This window comes from Cucurbita pepo, chromosome LG04, assembly GCF_002806865.2.
Source record: "Cucurbita pepo subsp. pepo cultivar mu-cu-16 chromosome LG04, ASM280686v2, whole genome shotgun sequence".
Classification (NCBI taxonomy): Eukaryota; Viridiplantae; Streptophyta; class Magnoliopsida; order Cucurbitales; family Cucurbitaceae; genus Cucurbita; species Cucurbita pepo.
The window spans coordinates 7800240-7817391 of NC_036641.1; the positions used below are offsets into that span (position 1 = coordinate 7800240).

Below are 17152 nucleotides of genomic sequence, written 5' to 3' on the forward strand. Positions count from 1 at the left end.
TTTTTTTTTTTTTTTTTTTTTTTTTTTTTTTTTTTTTTTTTGAAAAAAGAAAAACTTATCAGCAACGATAACACAGGATTGGTTATCCTAAAGATAATATAGGTAAATGCGAAGCCAAAGAAATTTGTTCAAGCGTCGATCATGTACGAGAGGGGAAAGAACCCCATCACTAATAGTACGTGTAGAAAGCCATCTCATGCGTTCATAGTGTAAACCATAGTAAAGAGTCCATTCCTCGCGAAGGGAGCCTCCATTAAACTATAAAACAAACAGCGTAGAGGAATCGTAGAAAAGGAAACAAAAAAGAACACACCACAAAACGCTTTGGATTCAACTATAACAGAGTAATGGTCGTTGTAGCACATAAATTGAATCCGATGTTCTCAATCAGATGCCCACACCAAGTAACGCGAGGTAGGCAGTAGCTAGAGTATTGAATGATCGGGTTGGAGAAACTTTATTCGATTTCCCCGGAATGAAACAAACACATGAAAGCGAAGTAGCAAAGAGAGTGAATGAAGGAAAGATTTATAGACCTGAGAAGAAATGGTCGATCCAGTCAGGAGGCAGAGAGAGGGAGAGAGAGAGCGCGGTTTAGGGAGTGGAATGAAGTGAAGTGGAAGAAGGAGAGTGAGGTTGAGACAGCCCTAATTCAGAGAAATTGTGTAATTCATGTTTAAAATTGAAATGATGAGCAGTTGAGAGAGAACTACAGAGAAGATTTGTGTTCGCACCCAACAAACCCCCCAAATTCTGTGGAAATTTCTACAAATACAACAAATCAAAAACTTATATTGCCTACCATTAAATAATAATACAATATGCAAAAATATTTTTAAAATTAGTATAATTTTTCTGTCGTTTTTTTTTTTTCATTTTTTTATAGATTTGAAATTATAAATGATTAAAAGGCATCAAGTATACAATCTACTAAATTGACGAGCTATTTGGGCTTCAGATCGGCCCACTGGGCCGAGTCTCAAGTTTAAGGGTCAAACTAGATAAATGGGCTGGACTATTATGTGAAATTAAAATTAATATATAAACATTTTTCAATTAAATAAATCACACTCTAATTTAAATACTACCTAAATAATTAAATTATATTAATTAACAGCTTTAACATCCAAAATCGTCGGGAAAAAAAATTAAAATTAAATTATATTGAAACCATACGAACCACGTTAATAACGACTAATATTTTATTATCATATGATGACAGATGGTCACACATGTTCCGTATTGATTTTAATGATGACATGGGCATACATGTTCCACCACCATATTGACACATGTGCATGAGGTATCACACGTGGACATCATACATTTATAATATGCAGCTTATGCATGGTGGCGAGAATGACAAGAAACCACGTGGATGCGATTAGTTTAACGTTGTTGATGTAAGGAGAATAAACAAATAAAAAAATAATATATTAAAATAATATTTGATGGCCGTCAATGGATTATCAAATCTTGATTCAGTTGAAGTGAATCTTAAAGATTAATTAATTATCAGTTAAATGTTATTTTCTTTTTGTTATTATATTAACAATATTTTAGAAACACAGAGAGTTGAAGAGTTTGTGGTTGGAGGTTCAAATTTGAGAGTTAATGATCCTCACCTTCTCTTCCATCTCTCACAAGTTACCAAAATTGTTTGAGTTTTAGCATGTTTGGTTCTCTTTAAATCAAATATGCTTGACTTTGACAATATACTTCTAGTTTAATACATACGATTCGTTTGAATCTTTATCCATTGATCAAACAATTTCATGCAACTTGATCATTCATGAGTTGTTCTTAATCACAACTAGGTTAAAGATCTGTGTGATTACATTTTTGTACCTTAAGTACTATTGATTCTCAAATGAACAATAAGTCTCTCGAACCAATAAATCGCGAAACCCATGGTTCAAGTCTCGAACTTAGTACACTTAAGAGAACTACTTATTTACTTTTCATGTATGATAAGAATTGAATTGTATCTTCTTTCTATTTGGTCAAGTTTTCAAAATGACGGGTCATCTCATTCATGCTAATCAAAATATGAACCCTCACAAGTAGACGTTTATATTTCACTCGAGATTAAGATCAAATTGCATAAGATGATCTTGAGAATAGATTATATTATTTTAGTCCAATTGTGATAAACGTGATTAAGAGAGAGAGAGAGATTATGATGAGAAACTACAAAAGCTTAAGTAGACAGAAAGAGAGAGAGTGGGTGAAGTGCCATAATCATGATGGTTTTGTGTCGTTGTCGTTGTTATTCTTTTGTTACCAAAATGTAGACACAACAAAACAGCAGCTCATCCCATCAAAAACTGGATGATGCGGCGGGAGAAGGAAATGGAGTGTGCGAGCTGCAGCTGCAGCAGCACCAGAATCTTTGTTCTAAAATGGCGACTGGACCATTTTCTTGCTTTCTTTCCAAAAGAAGACAAAAGTTGAGGGAGTAATGGGTCTGCTGGTAACACTGTTTTGTAGGCGTAGGCTTCCCCTCTCATATGTCGCTGTCTGTCATAAACTTCAGGGACAACCAGAGATCCATTCTTTCTATTTCTTTCGTTAATAATGTATGAAAATAAACTCTCTCTTTCTCTTCAACCTCTTCCGGAAATTCATCATCCATTTCTCATCCTTTTCCAAATTAAAACCCAACCCTTTTCACAAATTTCAATCTTCTCACTTGGGTCTCTCTCCGTTTCACATTTGGATGTGAAAATCATGGCCTTTCCGCCCTCTGCTTTCTCCATTCGGTAAGTTCCTCACGTCTTAACTGCTGTGTGATGCATCACTGTTCAAGTTTTCAAATGGGTTTGTTTTGTTTTTGATTCTTAGAGAGTATGCTTTGGAAATGAGAGGGAAGGATTTGAGGAGACGAAGTTGGCCGTTTAGTGAGAAGGTGAAGGAAGAAGTGGCTGAAGCTCTGCTGCCACCAATTTCCGTTGCGAAATTCCGCTGGTGGTCTCAAGAGCTGCACATTCTGAAATCGAATAAAGTAGTAGAGGATATTAAAGTGGAGAAAACTTGTCCTGTTTGTGGAGTCTTTGTTACAGCTACGGTGAACGCAATGAGCGCACATATTGATAGTTGTTTAGCTCCAACAACCAAGGAAAAAAGAAAAAACAAAGCAGCAGCAGCAGCAGGGTTTTTGAAGGCAAAATCAAGACCCCCCAAAAAGCGATCAATAGCCGAGATTTTCGCAGTGGCTCCGCCAGTAGAAGCAATGATAATGGTTAATGATTGTGAGGGAGAAAAAGTGGGTGGGAAACAAAGCAATGGAGACAAGCTCAAAGCGACATCGCTGGCTAGGACTCTTGTCTCAGCTATGAAGACAATGAAGGCCAACAACAACAACAACAAAAATAAGGTATGTGATTCTGTTTTCTGGGTTTAATTCAAACGGTGTGAAGGGGAAAACTGTAGATTTTAATAGGCTGTATCTTCTCTCTCTGCTCATAATTACTGCTGGAAAAAGCTGGCGAAGAGACTGCATTAGCTTGGAGAGTAAAAGAAAGAGAGAAAAGGGACTACAAGACGAGTTTGAATAGTTTGTGAAGGGTTTATGTGAGGTTATTATGGGTGTATGTCTGTGTGGGTGGTAGTGCTCCACCTGCTGCAAGGGTACGGCCCTTGGCAGGGACTCACTTTATTTGGTTCGACAGTTTATGTCCTTAGTTTAACCAATGTATCCTAGGTTAACCATGCTGTTTTTTTCACCTCTTTTTGACCCATTTCCAATCCCACAAATGATTTTGGTTCATGATTAGTGGACAAAAATCTTTACTTCAAGTGGGTTTTACTATCATCTCCATTTGAGGTACTTAGTTTTTGACCAATTTTTCTATGACCATTTCAACTTCCAACCCATTATCACATGGGAATCACTTCATAAGATGAGCTATTTTGTGAAGCTTTGTGATGATTTGTTTTAGGAAACTGAGGGCCATATAATGGAATGTTGTGGATAAGAGAGTTGAGAAGACAATCTTTGAGAATAGAGCATTTCATTGTTTGCTGTTCATCAAGGGCCCTCCTCAGATTCCTCACTAGTCCTTTTCTGCGCCATATTCTTTTATATCACATGACCCAATAGGATTAAAATTTTATGTGCTCAAGATACTACAAGTTTGAGCTGCCCAAACCCACTGCTTTGATGCGTTCCTTTTGTGTAAGAAACAAAGGCATATATATTTATGTTTTGACTGTTCAGTTTTGAGAGCCTAACTTGATGAAATACCACAGAAAAAGCTTATATAATTTTCACTTGGACATAGGAGGGCCACAGAAATCACAAGGATGTTTCGGTCTGTTGTAAGAAACCTTGTTTTAAACGAGTGTCGAGACAAAAAATGCAAAAACCAGTTAAGAAGTCCAATGTAGTTGCCAAGCAACAGAGGGCAGTGCCTCCAATTAGGAGCATTTTGAAGCACAGTGTAACAACTTCTTCATCCATCAACTTCAAATGCAGCGATCAAGTGATTAATAATGGCAGTCGAAAGTCCGATCGGCGCGTTAGCTTCTCGGATAAGAATGATGTTCTTGGTCCAAGCACTACCTGTGTACAAACTGGTGGCAGTCCATTTCAAGACTCAGAGGGAAACACTAATTCAGGGGAAAGTAATAAAGGAGTTGATTCGATGGAGGTTGGCATAAACGACGATAGATCTCATCCTTGTTGGGACGGTGTGAATCATTCGGCCGAGAAGTCAATATCAGTAAATCGGGTTATTCCTCATGAAAATAGTTTGCATTTGTTTGATCATCCTCAGAAGCTGCCATCAGTACATTCTGCCATTCCTGCTCTATTAGCTGCACAAGAAGAAAGGCAATATGGGCATGAAGCGCATTCTCTCTGTGGAAAATCAGTTGACTATTTGATAAATCCTATGAATGGAGTAGCTGCCTTAAGTGAAAATGCAGCTGGTGGCAGATTTCTTAACTTGGCTGAATCTTCTGCTAAGGACACTCGATCCAGCTTTCCGAACTGGGAGCAAAGTACGGTCGCCTACAAAGAGAAGGGCGTGAATGATGGATTCTTCTGCCTGCCATTGAACTCAAAGGGTGAGCTGATACAACTAAATTCAGGGTTGATTAATGAGTTTGATCAAATGAATGAAACCAGTAACACTATGGTGTGTTCTAGCAGGATACCGGTATGCGGTCTTGTCCTGCCAAGAAGCGCTCGGGATTGTTTCATAGATAATGAAAAACTCCTTGTGGACACTGAACTTACAGGAAACCAGTTGAGTTTATTTCCATTGCATAGTAATATGCAAGAAAATCAAAGATATTTGTCAGCTGGATTGGATGTCACTGAGCCTGGAATTTCAAGAACAGCTGATATTAGACTGCAGAACTCAGAAAGGGGAACAGAATCTGGAAGGTTTTTTCACTCAAACTTGATGGATCCTCCATTTAATCCTGAAAATTCAAGTAGCTTGTTGCCGAATCCCGCTCGACAAACGATGCGGTTGATGGGAAAAGATGTAGCTGTTGTTGTAGAACCCGAGGTCATAAACTTTCGGAAGAACACAACCTTATTTGAGAGCTGCCTAACCAATTCTATCCAAGAGAATCCCATGAGAAAAAGAAACTTTCTGGAAGATACACTGTTTTATCCTGCAGGCTTTCATAGCAATCAAGTGGCACAAAGAAGCTTATTGCCAAATGCTCCACAAGGTAGGTACCCCCATCCGTGTGTCGATCGAAAAAACAGTATAATGTATCACAGATCCGACTCTGTCATCAACTTAAACGAAAGGTTCAACAACATCCATAGCTTTTCACCTTTGCCGACCGATCAAGCCTTCGCTATGGCACCGAACTTTGAAGCACCCTTTTTTTCTGGTTCTCAAGCAGTAAGGCTTAGTGCACAGCCATCAACATTTTCTACTTCTTTTGAACTTGGTTTCAATCAGAACAATCTACATCCAGCAGAATTAGGAAACATCAACTTCCCTTTCTTGCAGCCAGGTGATGAAAATCATGTCCAGCATCCTAGGTTTCACAGCTCTAAGAGCCTTCCCCCATGGATGTTACACGGTCACAAACGGGAAGACGTGCTGACTGCAAGCTCAAAACTCGCTGACATAAATGGATACTATTATCCATTCATTTCTTCTTGTGCTGATGTTCTCAGTAGTCCTTCTGCTTATCACCTGAACGAGGCTACATATCCTCGCAGTACAATGCCATCTCACTTACAGATGAAGAATATACCTGTCTCAACATCTTTTCATCAACCAATATCTATTTCTCCTCGAGTTCACTCACCATCCATTAGAACGAGCTATGAAGACAGATTGAAGTTCAAGAGTTTAGAAATGAACAATGCCGGGATTCTGCCACGGTGGACACGAGGCGAACTCATTAATGATGTGCAATCTAACCAGGGGACGACCGCGAAAATCATTGCTAACTGGGACAAAGCTGTTAATTCAGCAGGAAATATGTCAAATATGAGTCAAAGTGATGGAATAGTGAATGAAGCTCCTAAAGTTGAATGTATGGCAAGAACAGGCCCCATTAAGTTAACAGCAGGAGCAAAACACATACTGAAACCAAGTCAGAGTATGGATTTAGAGTATAGTAAGCCGACCTATTCAACAGTTCCTTCTGCTGGCTTAGCTCAGTGTGTAAGCTTGGTAGAATCTCAGAAGAAGTCAACTAAAGTATACAGTTTTTGAAGTAAGCATTGTAGTTTATCTTGTAATTATTTGCTAAATCTAACTCGAATCTACTTTGGCTGATATAAGAAAATGATATTATCCTTATAACCTCTGACACGACAGTTATTGTCGACCCATCGTATTCACCAAGCGAATGCCAGTTTTTCGGTACATAAAAGCATGTTATCACGAACCGGAACTAGTGACACGATTGTGATATATATGATGCTCAGGTTTTGGTCTTGGTTTCTTACAGTAAGTTTTAGATCAAGTCGCTTTACAAGGTTCGTGATAACATGCTCGTTATGTATCGTTGTCCGCTTCCCGATTATTAAAATGTGTCTGCTAGGAAAAGGTTTCCACACCTTTATAAGATATGCTTTGTTCTCTTCTCCAACCAACGAGGGATCTCACACAAGGTCTTTTACACAACAAAATTACACAAAGGATAAGATTCACCGTTTAAAGACATCTCGTTTTATATAATTAGCCCCCTACTTTGTATAACCAACGTGTTCTATTACTTGTAAAGACGAAAGTGTTACTGAAATGATCCGGATCATTATTGTGGTCTAAACACTTCATCGTGTTATGGAACTCATGGCTCTCTTTAGGGATTGAAACGCTGATTTGATGTTGAATTTGAATCTAGTTTAACTAGCCACGGAAACGTTAATAAGTATTTGAGAAGCTAAAGTGGAAGGGGTTAATAATGTTTGGGTATTTATTTCTTATAATCATGTAACTAGGAAACCAAATATTTTGTACATTTGTATGAGTAGCATGATGCATATACGATGCCATGCTTCTTATTATTCATGCTCCTCCTCATATTTCCTTGTGGTAGTTTGTGTTAGTTGCCTGCAAAATTGGTTGAATGATGATCGTAAGGCCAAATGAGAGAGAAAGAAGGAAGAAAAAGAAAGAGTATGAACAATATTTGATGTACCTAAACCAAGTTTGACGATCTGTTCTAGAGAATCAGCTCCCTTCTTTTCAATGTAATCATCCACCAACTTCCATGCACGAAAGATTTTCTTCTGCTCGTCCACTTCCTCATCTTCTGCCTCCTCCTCCTCCTTTTTCTTTTTCTTTTCCTTTTCCTTCTCCTCTTCTTTGTCTTCCCCGTCTTCCTTCTCCTGCTCCTTCTCCTTCTCCTTCTCCCTCACGAGATCGGATTCGGGTTTCTCTTCGCGTTCGATCGTCATGAACTTCATCGCGATATTCTCATAAACATAAGCTGCACCCTTGAAACTTGGCAGCATCAACCACAAGCAAACCACCATCTTTATGTAAGCCCAAATCGGAATCCTACAAAATTGTTGTTCAATATTAGATCCAACACAATTTGTATGTGGTTGAAGTCACATACGACACGCACCATGATATGATGGTGGAAAAATAAAGTTCGATCATGGTCAGAAATGAAAGCAAAAGCCAATATGTGAGCCATTGCTGCTGCTGATCTCGAAATGAAGCTTTCTCTATTGCCCTCTTCGTTTCATACCTGTTTTTCTTCCAATGTCAGCTCAAAAAGCGCTTCAACTGTTAACCGGACAGATATATATATATATATACACACACACACACACATAGACTTACAGTGGATAGAGAAGAACAGTGGCAAATCTGCAGGGGAAGGAGGAAAAGTAATAATTAATGTTTAAAATAAATATGTTTTGAAAAAAATGGAGAAAAGAAAAAGAAAAACAAAGAAATTGGGTACCCAATTGCTGCATGCAACAAGTTAAAGGCGGCTCTGCCCAGAAAACCCATTTAGAATATGAAGGTTTAATAAGGAAATTGAAAAGAAAACTAAGGATGGATTGAAAGAAGGGGTAATATATATATATATATATATATGTATATATTTATTTATGTTTATTGAAAGCAAGTAAAGAATATCTGTCAATTTTGTTTTTGTCCTAAGAAAAGTTCTCCCATGTTTTTTCTTCTTCTTCTTAATTCTGTCTTTCAACGGCAAGACATTGAAATTGGAAGAGGGGAGGGAATCAAAGTTAACACATTTTATCTAACCCTATTCCCCTTTTCCACGCAACTCTAATTTTGGATTTTCTTTTCTTTCTTATAAATAAATAAAAAAAGAAAATAAAATATTTGTGGGCATACTTGTAATTTCATCCGATAATGCTTTCCTTACTCTCCTCTCCGTTGCGCGCCTTCTCTCTTCGCTTCACAATCAAAAATCAATCGCTTCCCTTCTCCATGTTTTGCCGTACACACCGCCACTTTTCCCTCTCCTTCTCCTCGCTCTCCCTTTTTCTCGCCGGGAGACGAAACTGACCGCCGTTCCCTCTCCGTCGCCGGAAAGCTCTGCCCAGTTCAGTTCACTGTATGCTCCCGAACCTTCTTCTCAATTTTCCCTCCTTCCGTTTATTCTCCTTAAGAGTTCATATTGTTTTTTTTTTTTATAAAAAAAATAAAATAATTGATGGAGCGGAACCCTAACTTTAGCTCCGGGTCCGACTCGGGGTATTTTGCATTGCGTCTATATCTATCCGAGATCCATTGGTTTTCAATCGGTCTTGTCGACCCGGTCAGTTTTTGGTATATTCGGGTCGGATAGGGTTGTGGGTCTCGGCGGTAATACCGATCCGGTGACCCTCTTTTGTGACTTTTCTCATAAAATTCACTTCCATGAAGGCCCGACCCGCTTCTACTGGGGTTTATTTACCACTTCTGGGTCTTCTTCGGACCCCATGAGTGACCATGGAATCAATCCATACGAGCTTATGACGTCTCCTTATTATATCGTTTTCGCTTTCTTCAAATTAGTTTCATGAAACTTGTAATAGTTCATAGATTGGTTGTCAGATGAACAATATATTTTTTTGGGTTTGTCCTGTCATGGATCATGGTCTGTGTTGGCTACTGTTGGCTACTGTTGTCTCTGTGAATGTTCACCAGTTTCCTCTTCTTTGAAAGATGTGACTTGCTATTGCTTTACTTTTTAGCCTATGGATAGTGGGTTTTCGTTATTATTGTTCAAGGGCTTGTTTATTGGTATGGAAAAGATAAAAGTTTGTTAAAGAATGTGACTGCTCGCTACACATCAGCCTCACGATTTTAAAACGGGTAAACCCCTTATAAGTAATGATTCATTGTTCTAGTAATCTCTTCACCTTTTTTACTCAAAAGTTGGGAGGCTGTAGATATTTAGAAGTGCATCCTATGTTTTATGGTGGTTGACTTGGAACATGAACATGCTTGTTTTTTCAGTTAGTCAAGATTGAAACAAATTTTGGTCTTCCTTTTCGAATCTTTTTAATCAGAATTTATTGTGTGGTTTTCATATGCAGCTTTTGTTGGAAAGACAGGGTGATGTAATGGATATGTCGGAGGCAGTTATAGTAAAATCTAGCAGATTGAAATCCGTTGTGTGGAACGATTTTGATAGAATAAAAAAGGGTGACACCTTTGTTGCTGTATGTAGGCATTGTAAGAAGAAACTCAGTGGATCCAGTACCAGTGGGACTTCTCATTTGAGGAATCACTTAATTAGGTGTCAGAGAAGATCTAATCAGTTTATTTCTTCATCCAGGGAAAAGAAAAAGGAACCAACTCTGGCTATTACTAATTATGTTGATCCGGGGCATAAGAAGGATGATGTACTCAATCTTGTCAATATTGGATTTAATCCAGAGAAGTTGAAAGAGGAAACAAGTAATACTCTGAGTTACAATTTTGATCAGCGACGAAGTCGCTTCGATCTTGCACGTATGATCATCTTGCACGGTTATCCATTGGCCATGGTTGAGCATGTTGGGTTCAGAGTATTTGTTAAAAATCTGCATCCCTTGTTCGAACTTGTGACGTGCAATAAAGTTGAAACTGATTGTTTGGAGATATATGCCAAAGAGAAACAAAAAGTGAATGAGTTGTTGGATAAATTGCCTGGTAAAGTTAGTCTCAGCGCTGATATGTGGACTGCCTCAGATCATCAGGAATCGGCATATCTGTGTCTTACAGCCCACTATATTGATGAGTCCTGGCAGTTAAATAAGAAGGTTTTGAACTTTATGTTTGTTGATCCTTCTCACACTGAAGATTTGCATTCAGAGACCATCATGACATGTCTTATGGATTGGGATATCGATCGGAAGTTATTTTCAATGACATTTGATTGTTCCTCTACCAGTGACTATATATCATTACGAATCAGAGACAGACTATCACAGAACAGGTTCCTGTATTGTAATGGTCAATTGTTTGATGTCAGCTGTGCGGTAGATCTTCTCAATTTGATGGCTCAAGATGCTTTGGAAGCATTGTGCAGTATTCTCCCTAAAATTCGTGATAGTATTCAATACATTAAACAGTCTCGAGAAGTGCAAGCTAAGTTCAATGATATGGCCGAACAAGGTAAAGTTCAGAGCCAAAAAGTTCTATCTCTGGACAATCCAGCTCAGTGGAACTCGACTTATGCGATGCTTGGAGCGGCTATGGAATATCGAGAAGCGTTTTCCCGTTTGCAGGAAAGTGATGTTGGCTACACAGCATGCCCAACTGAAGAAGAGTGGTCTAGGACTTGTACAATCACTGGGTTTCTGAAGTTCTTTTTTGAAGTAACTAATGTATTAACGAAGAGCAATTTTCCAACTGCAAATATATTTTTCCCTGAGCTCTGTGATGTGCACTTGCAGTTGATGGAATGGTTCAAGAATTCAGATGATTATATCAAGGCCTTGGCATTCAAGATGCGCACCAAGTTTGAAGAATATTGGGACAAGTGTGGATTGGCTCTAGCGGTTTCTGCCATTTTAGATCCTCGATTCAAGATGAAACTAGTAGAATACTACTATCCACAAATATATGGGGTTGTTTCTCAACAGAGGATTGATGATGTTATGAACTGCGTGAAGGCGCTTTACAATGAACATATGATCTGCTCGCCATTAGCTTCAATCGATGAAGGTCTTGCCTGGCAAGTTGGAAGTAGTTCTGGGAAGGACGGAAGGGATAGATTGATGGGGTTCGACAAATTTCTGCATGAAGCCTCAGAGAGTGAAGGTAGTAAGTCAGATTTGGAGAAGTACCTCGAGGAGCCTTTGTTTCCTCGTAATGTTGATTTCAATGTGTTGAACTGGTGGAAAGTTCACAGTCCTAGATATCCAATTTTGTCCATAATGGCTCGTAATGTGTTGGGGATTCCGATGTCAAAGGTTGCATCAGATTGTGCATTCAGGACTGGAACAAGAGTGGTTGATCGAGAGTGGAGTTCATTGAAACCAGCTACGATTGAAGCATTGGTATGTTCACAGGATTGGATACGGAGTGAACTGGAGAGCTAATTCTTCCCTCACATAACAACAATGTCAATATTTATTCATTTTTGTCAATCTTCCCCTTCACTACTTTCTTTCTTTCATCTTTGTGCTTCACTTGTGGCCATGGCCTCATATGAGAGTGATTATGTGATTTTTTTTCTTTCAGTTTTGCTTCTGATGGTGGGTTATGATCCAGTTTCAAAATTGTCAAGCTAATCGTTAAGGACAGATTAGTCCCAAGTTTTATTAATTTGATGATAGCCTAATCCAAAATTCTTCAAGTTTGAACAGTAATCAAGCTTGTGAGGGACAACAATTTCGTAATTTGGATAATTTCTAGTGAGCCTGTTGCAGACATGGGATAAAATTGTTGTTTGGTGTTAAATCACGTTTATTTCGTGGATGAACGGATTGGCCGAATCTATAAAACATTACCGTCTTCATTTCATTCCATGTTTCTAAACGATTAAAACCATTCACGTGGAAGAAGCTATTTTTTTTATAGCTATATATTTTCATTAACGTCTTAGATATTTAGTAAGGCCACTTATTTGGTGAGTGATCTGCATGTTGTGTTTATGGAAAGCCGAGATTGCATGGAGTGGAGAGGAGTTTATGGAAAGCCGAGATAGACGGGAATTTCTTAGCAGTAGGAAATAATATAATACGTAGTAAGGTAGGACACTGAGGAAACGGAAAATAGTTATACTTAAGGTGCTGAATTTATTGTTATTCTGCTTCAGATTCTAGGCTTGAATCTGCCCTCGTTGGCCATCTGGAAAACCCTGGCCTGAGCTGCTGCTGCTTTGTTTGAGCTTAGTGCCGATACAAAACTTTGACGAACTTCATTTGTTGTGAAGGGGAACCTGTTGTTGACCATGGAGTTCAGGAAAGCCGCAGCTCCTTCTCGGTACAGGGATCCTAGGCCATCAGTTCGTGTGTTTGAGAGTGCTTGTGGCAAGCTGAGAGTTGCTCCAAAGCCTGGAGAGCCTGTTATGCCAAAAACACTGCCCATTGTTCCCCACCACCCCAACAATCCCCATATTGCTCCTGGGTGCGTACTCCAATAGCTTAAAATACACCAACATTGTAGTTTGTTAGGGATTGAAATATGCCAGTAAAGGGGGAATTGAAAAAAGTATTGTTACTTACTTGCATGTGCCAGTAAAGGGGGAATTGGGATCAGGAACAAAGGGAGGTGCTGATGTGGTTGGGGGGGTTCCATAGAATGGTGTACCAGATGTTGGAGGGTTGTAGAATCCATTACCACCTGAAGGAGGAGTTGATGGGTTAGGATCATAAGATGGAGGGCTGTTGTATCCACTACCGCCTGAGGGAGGTGTGAATGGAGTTGATGGAGTAGGATCGTAAGTTGGAGGGCTGTAGTATCCACCACCACCTGAAGGAGTCGATGGGGTTGGAGTGGGATCATACGTTGGAGGGCTGTTGTATCCACCATCTGAAGGAGTTGACGGAGTTGGTGTAGATGGGGTTGAAGGAGTTGACGGAGTTGGTGTAGATGGGGTTGAAGGAGTTGTGGGATTATCAGTTGGAGGGCTATAGTATCCACCACCTGAAGGAGTTGAAGGAGTTGACGGAGTTGGAGTAGATGGAGTTGAAGGTGTTGGAGTGGGATCATAGGTTGGAGGGCTATAGTATCCACCACCACCTGAAGGAGCTGACGGAGTTGGAGTAGATGGAGTTGATGGGGTTGGAGTAGATGGAGTTGATGGGGTTGGAGTAGATGGAGTTGAAGGAGTTGGAGTGGGATCATAAGTTGGAGGGCTGTAGTATCCACCACCTGAAGGAGCTGATGGAGTTGGAGTAGATGGAGTTGATGGGGTCGAACCACCACCATCAGGAGGAGGGTTTGATGGAGTTGAAGGAGTTGGAGTGGGATCATAAGACGGAGGGCTGTAGTATCCACCACCACCACCAGAAGGAGGAGGACTCAATGGAGTTGATGGGGTTGGAGTGGGATCATGAGAGGGCGGGCTGTAATACCCACCACCATCTGAAGGAGGAGTGGATGGAATAGATGGGGTTGGATTATATTTAGGAGACTTGTGGTGTCCACCACCACCGGAAGGAGGTTTTGATGGAGTAGGAGTGTGTGGTGGGTTTCCACAGTTCCCTGGTTTTGGGCTGCGTTTTTTACCACCATGTCCATGAGAGGGTGGTTTTCCTCCGTGGCTTCCTCCCGAGCCATCAGGTGGTGGTGTAGTTCCATAAGGTGGACTCCCCGGTGAAGAACCTACAAACAAAGAGGAAAATACAAGGCATGCACTTAGTCACCGATTTGAATAGTTGTAGCCACTTGTTTAAAATCTTCCATCTTACTCAAAACAACAAAACATTTCAGAACCGTGGAATGCAAGGGAATGTGTGTGTGGGTAATAGAGAAACCTGAGGGGGGGCTTCCTGCATGTGGGTCTGGAGTGTAATAAGTCTTCTGATCTTCGTCGCTTGTAGACGTCAAAGGAATGGCCATGTCTCCAGAAACCAACCCAACAAAGAGAGTCCATAGGAGGAGGGAAGCTAGTGTTGTTCCCATTGTCTTCATATCTGTAGTGTTTTACCAAGAAGGGAAAGGAGAAGGATAGAACGTAGATGAAATGTATGAGAAGGCAAAGCAATGCATATAAAAGATGGAGTGAGGTATAGAGTGAAGTAAATACTTGCAGGTGGAAGGTTACGTGGTTAGTTGATACGTTGCAGGTTCATTTATTTGCTTATTTATTTCTTGCATTGTTAGCAATAATGTTTTCATTCTGGATCTTGCATTGTTAGCAATAATGTTTTCATTCTGGAGTCGACAATGCATGGCTTTCTGCCAATTTAGGCCCAGCTACTTTGAACGTTACCATTATTTTTTCTCCCTTCTTATTTTATTACATTTACTTAACTGTCTCCAATCATATAGCTGGAATCACTTAGTTAGCCGTCTCTTTGAGTTTTTCCTCTCGGGCTTCCCCTCAAGGTTTTTAAAACGCGTTTGCTACGGAAGGTTTCTAGCTTCCTCTCAAGGTTTGTTCGCTAGGGGAAAGTTTCCAGCTTCTCCTCAAGGTTCATTTGCTAGGGGGAAGTTTCCAGCTTCCTCTCAAGGTTCGTTTGCTAGGAGGAGGTTCCCAACTTCCCTTCGAAGTTTTTAAAATGCGTCGGTTAGAGGAGGGTTTTAGACCATTATAAAGAATGCTTCGTTCTCCTCCCCAACGGATGTAAGATCTCACAATCCACCCCCTTCAAGGCCTAGCATCCTTGCAACACACTGTCCAATGTTTGGCTCTAATACCATTTGTAACAATCCAAACCCACCGCTAACAGATATTGTCTTATTTAGACTTTTTCTATTTCGGATTTCTCTTTAAGATTTTTAAAATGCATCTGTCAGGGAAAGGTTTCCACGCATTTATAAAGAACACTTTGTTCTCCTCCCAATCAACGTGGGGTCTAATGAAATTAATGAAGAAGCAGATGATACCATCCACATCCCAAGATTTGAAACAAGGTACCCAAACTGTAGCTTTCCTTGGCCTTGTCCCCTCGCCTCCTCAAAGGTACAAACAGTTGGTTAGAACTCAATTTTGCTTCTTTATACATGAACTTTACTGTCGGTAGGCAAAAAAATACTAGACCACATGCAGGAAAAGTGAATAAATAAATAGAAGTTCATCAGTAGAGAGGTTCTCAATTTCGATAATGCCGATTTTAGAGAGTTTAAGATTGTTGTTCGCTGTTGTTTGTTCCTCAAAGAAAACTTTGCCTATCTTCATTTGGATCGCCCATTCTTTTCCATAATGGTTGAAATCTATTATGACACAAGAACAGGATTTTGTAGGTATGTAGGGAATCTAAATTAGTCACAATTATTGTCTTTTGATGGTTCCCTGGCTTGATTGATTACCTTATAAAGCATAAGTTTCTACCCAGTTGCATTTCCTTTTTCAGTTCTTAATTGCTATCATTTTCCATCAACATGCCAGAGACCAAACCAACATATCCATAGACTGCAATAGCAAGAACCATGAAAATTGAAGATATACTCACGGGTTTTGTGTCTTTTTGGGTGAATGATTTTTAGTTAGAGAGTAGTGTAGAATTTAACCTTGATACAGGGCTCTATGGTGGCGTGTAGAAGGGGACGTGTCCATTAAAATTTATTACTCCACAGAGATGTAGGTGAGAGTCGCTCGAATATGATAGGAGAGACTTAAAGAAGGGCAGACCTTAGTTGTCGTTCTTTATGATTCTGAGAGATCTTAAACCATTTACAATCCTGTATTTGACTTGTTTTTTTGGGCCTACGAGTGAGGAGGAGGGCTATGAGGGTTAATGGTTAATAGCTGTCGATCAGAACTAAGGAAAGATAAAAAAAAAAATTGAATACATTTGTGTAAGGAAGAGTACAGCTTGAGAGCTAGTATAGTTATTAACAAATAGCAACGACACTTACGTTCGCTTAGCAAGTATGTGTGAACTAGTATAGCTTAAGACTCATAGATAATAATAAAAAAAAATAATTAAAATAGAGGGTTGCACCAGGTCTAACCTCATCGAGCGACTCAAGCTCGTCCTCTCGCTCAGGTGCTGGGCTGGCTCTCCCTGCTCGATCAACTAAGTTGTGTTGGAAAGGTTGATAACTGTCAACCAAGCTGTGAATTGAGAAGTTTGACATAGTTGTGGGGAGGGAGCTGGTTTTCCAACCTAATTGAGTTAGGCAAAAAGATGACACAAAGGGTTCGATTCACCCACCTGTTAAGCAAGTGGCGATTGACAATGTTTAAGTGCACCTTAGTGACCATCATTCTTGTAGTGTGGTAATAGTAAGTGCACCTTGAGTGACCATGCTTTCTTATTGATTATAGGAAATATCAGTTTACTGTCACTAATTAGTTGGTATTAGATGATTGACTAACGTTTGATACAATCACGAGAGCATAGTAGGTCTCTTTATCTTATATTTCATAGGCCTCTTCTCCCATGTGGTTGTGATATTAGGTCATTCTCGAGTTTTCCCTCTCACTTGGGACAAATCATTCATGAAAACAGGGTTATCATAAGCTAATGTGTGGTTCAAAAAGTTACGAAGATAAACCTGATCGAACCTAGAAGGGCCAACCGAACAAACGAGATCAAACCCATTTGACCAATCCATCGAGTGGTCGGCAAAAAAAAAAAAAAAAAAAA

At 39.7% G+C, this 17152-nt stretch overlaps 5 protein-coding genes across 10 annotated transcripts in view; 2 read left to right on the forward strand and 3 right to left on the reverse strand.

Moving 5' to 3' along the window:
- Positions 1-764, reverse strand: part of LOC111793411 (serine/threonine-protein phosphatase 5-like) — an 8911-nt gene extending 8147 nt beyond the window's left edge. For 2 of the 4 annotated variants that reach the window (XM_023675266.1, XM_023675267.1), the window contains exon 1: positions 537-764. Coding sequence is in view for 1 of the 4 variants with exons in the window: in XM_023675265.1 (XP_023531033.1) it covers positions 314-365 (52 nt within the window). In the remaining 3 variants the exon portion in view is untranslated. Of the gene's footprint in view, positions 1-313 lie in introns of all 4 variants that reach the window. The other 2 variants (XM_023675265.1, XM_023675268.1) reach the window with 1 other exon arrangement.
- Positions 765-2360: 1596 nt separating this feature from the next.
- LOC111792628 lies at positions 2361-6742 on the forward strand. The gene is made up of 3 exons (XM_023674164.1): positions 2361-2762; positions 2845-3376; positions 4284-6742. Exons 1-3 carry the CDS (start codon positions 2578-2580, stop codon positions 6693-6695), a joined length of 3129 nt encoding a protein of 1042 aa, XP_023529932.1. The 5' UTR covers positions 2361-2577; the 3' UTR covers positions 6696-6742.
- Positions 6743-7374: 632 nt separating this feature from the next.
- On the reverse strand, positions 7375-8518 carry LOC111793341 (HVA22-like protein f). Its single transcript, XM_023675182.1, has 5 exons — positions 8404-8518; positions 8280-8306; positions 8059-8184; positions 7627-7988; positions 7375-7538 (listed from the first exon to the last, which is right to left on the reverse strand). Exons 1-5 carry the CDS (start codon positions 8451-8453, stop codon positions 7531-7533), a joined length of 573 nt encoding a protein of 190 aa, XP_023530950.1. The 5' UTR covers positions 8454-8518; the 3' UTR covers positions 7375-7530.
- Positions 8519-8807: 289 nt separating this feature from the next.
- LOC111793340 (zinc finger BED domain-containing protein RICESLEEPER 1-like) lies at positions 8808-12215 on the forward strand. The gene is made up of 2 exons (XM_023675181.1): positions 8808-9030; positions 10132-12215. The coding sequence occupies exon 2, from the start codon at positions 10418-10420 to the stop codon at positions 11987-11989; it is 1572 nt and encodes a 523-aa protein (XP_023530949.1). The 5' UTR covers positions 8808-9030; positions 10132-10417; the 3' UTR covers positions 11990-12215.
- A 362-nt stretch (positions 12216-12577) lies between these two features.
- On the reverse strand, positions 12578-14600 carry LOC111793339 (protodermal factor 1-like). Of its 3 annotated transcripts, none has more exons than XM_023675179.1 (4): positions 14372-14600; positions 13849-14219; positions 13118-13695; positions 12578-13035 (listed from the first exon to the last, which is right to left on the reverse strand). In XM_023675179.1, exons 1-4 carry the CDS (start codon positions 14526-14528, stop codon positions 12705-12707), a joined length of 1437 nt encoding a protein of 478 aa, XP_023530947.1. In that variant the 5' UTR covers positions 14529-14600; the 3' UTR covers positions 12578-12704. The 3 variants fall into 3 exon arrangements, with proteins under 3 accessions (XP_023530947.1, XP_023530946.1, XP_023530945.1); XM_023675178.1 differs by having other exon boundaries at positions 13118-13469; positions 13503-14219; XM_023675177.1 differs by having other exon boundaries at positions 13118-14219.
- Positions 14601-17152: the final 2552 nt, after the last annotated feature.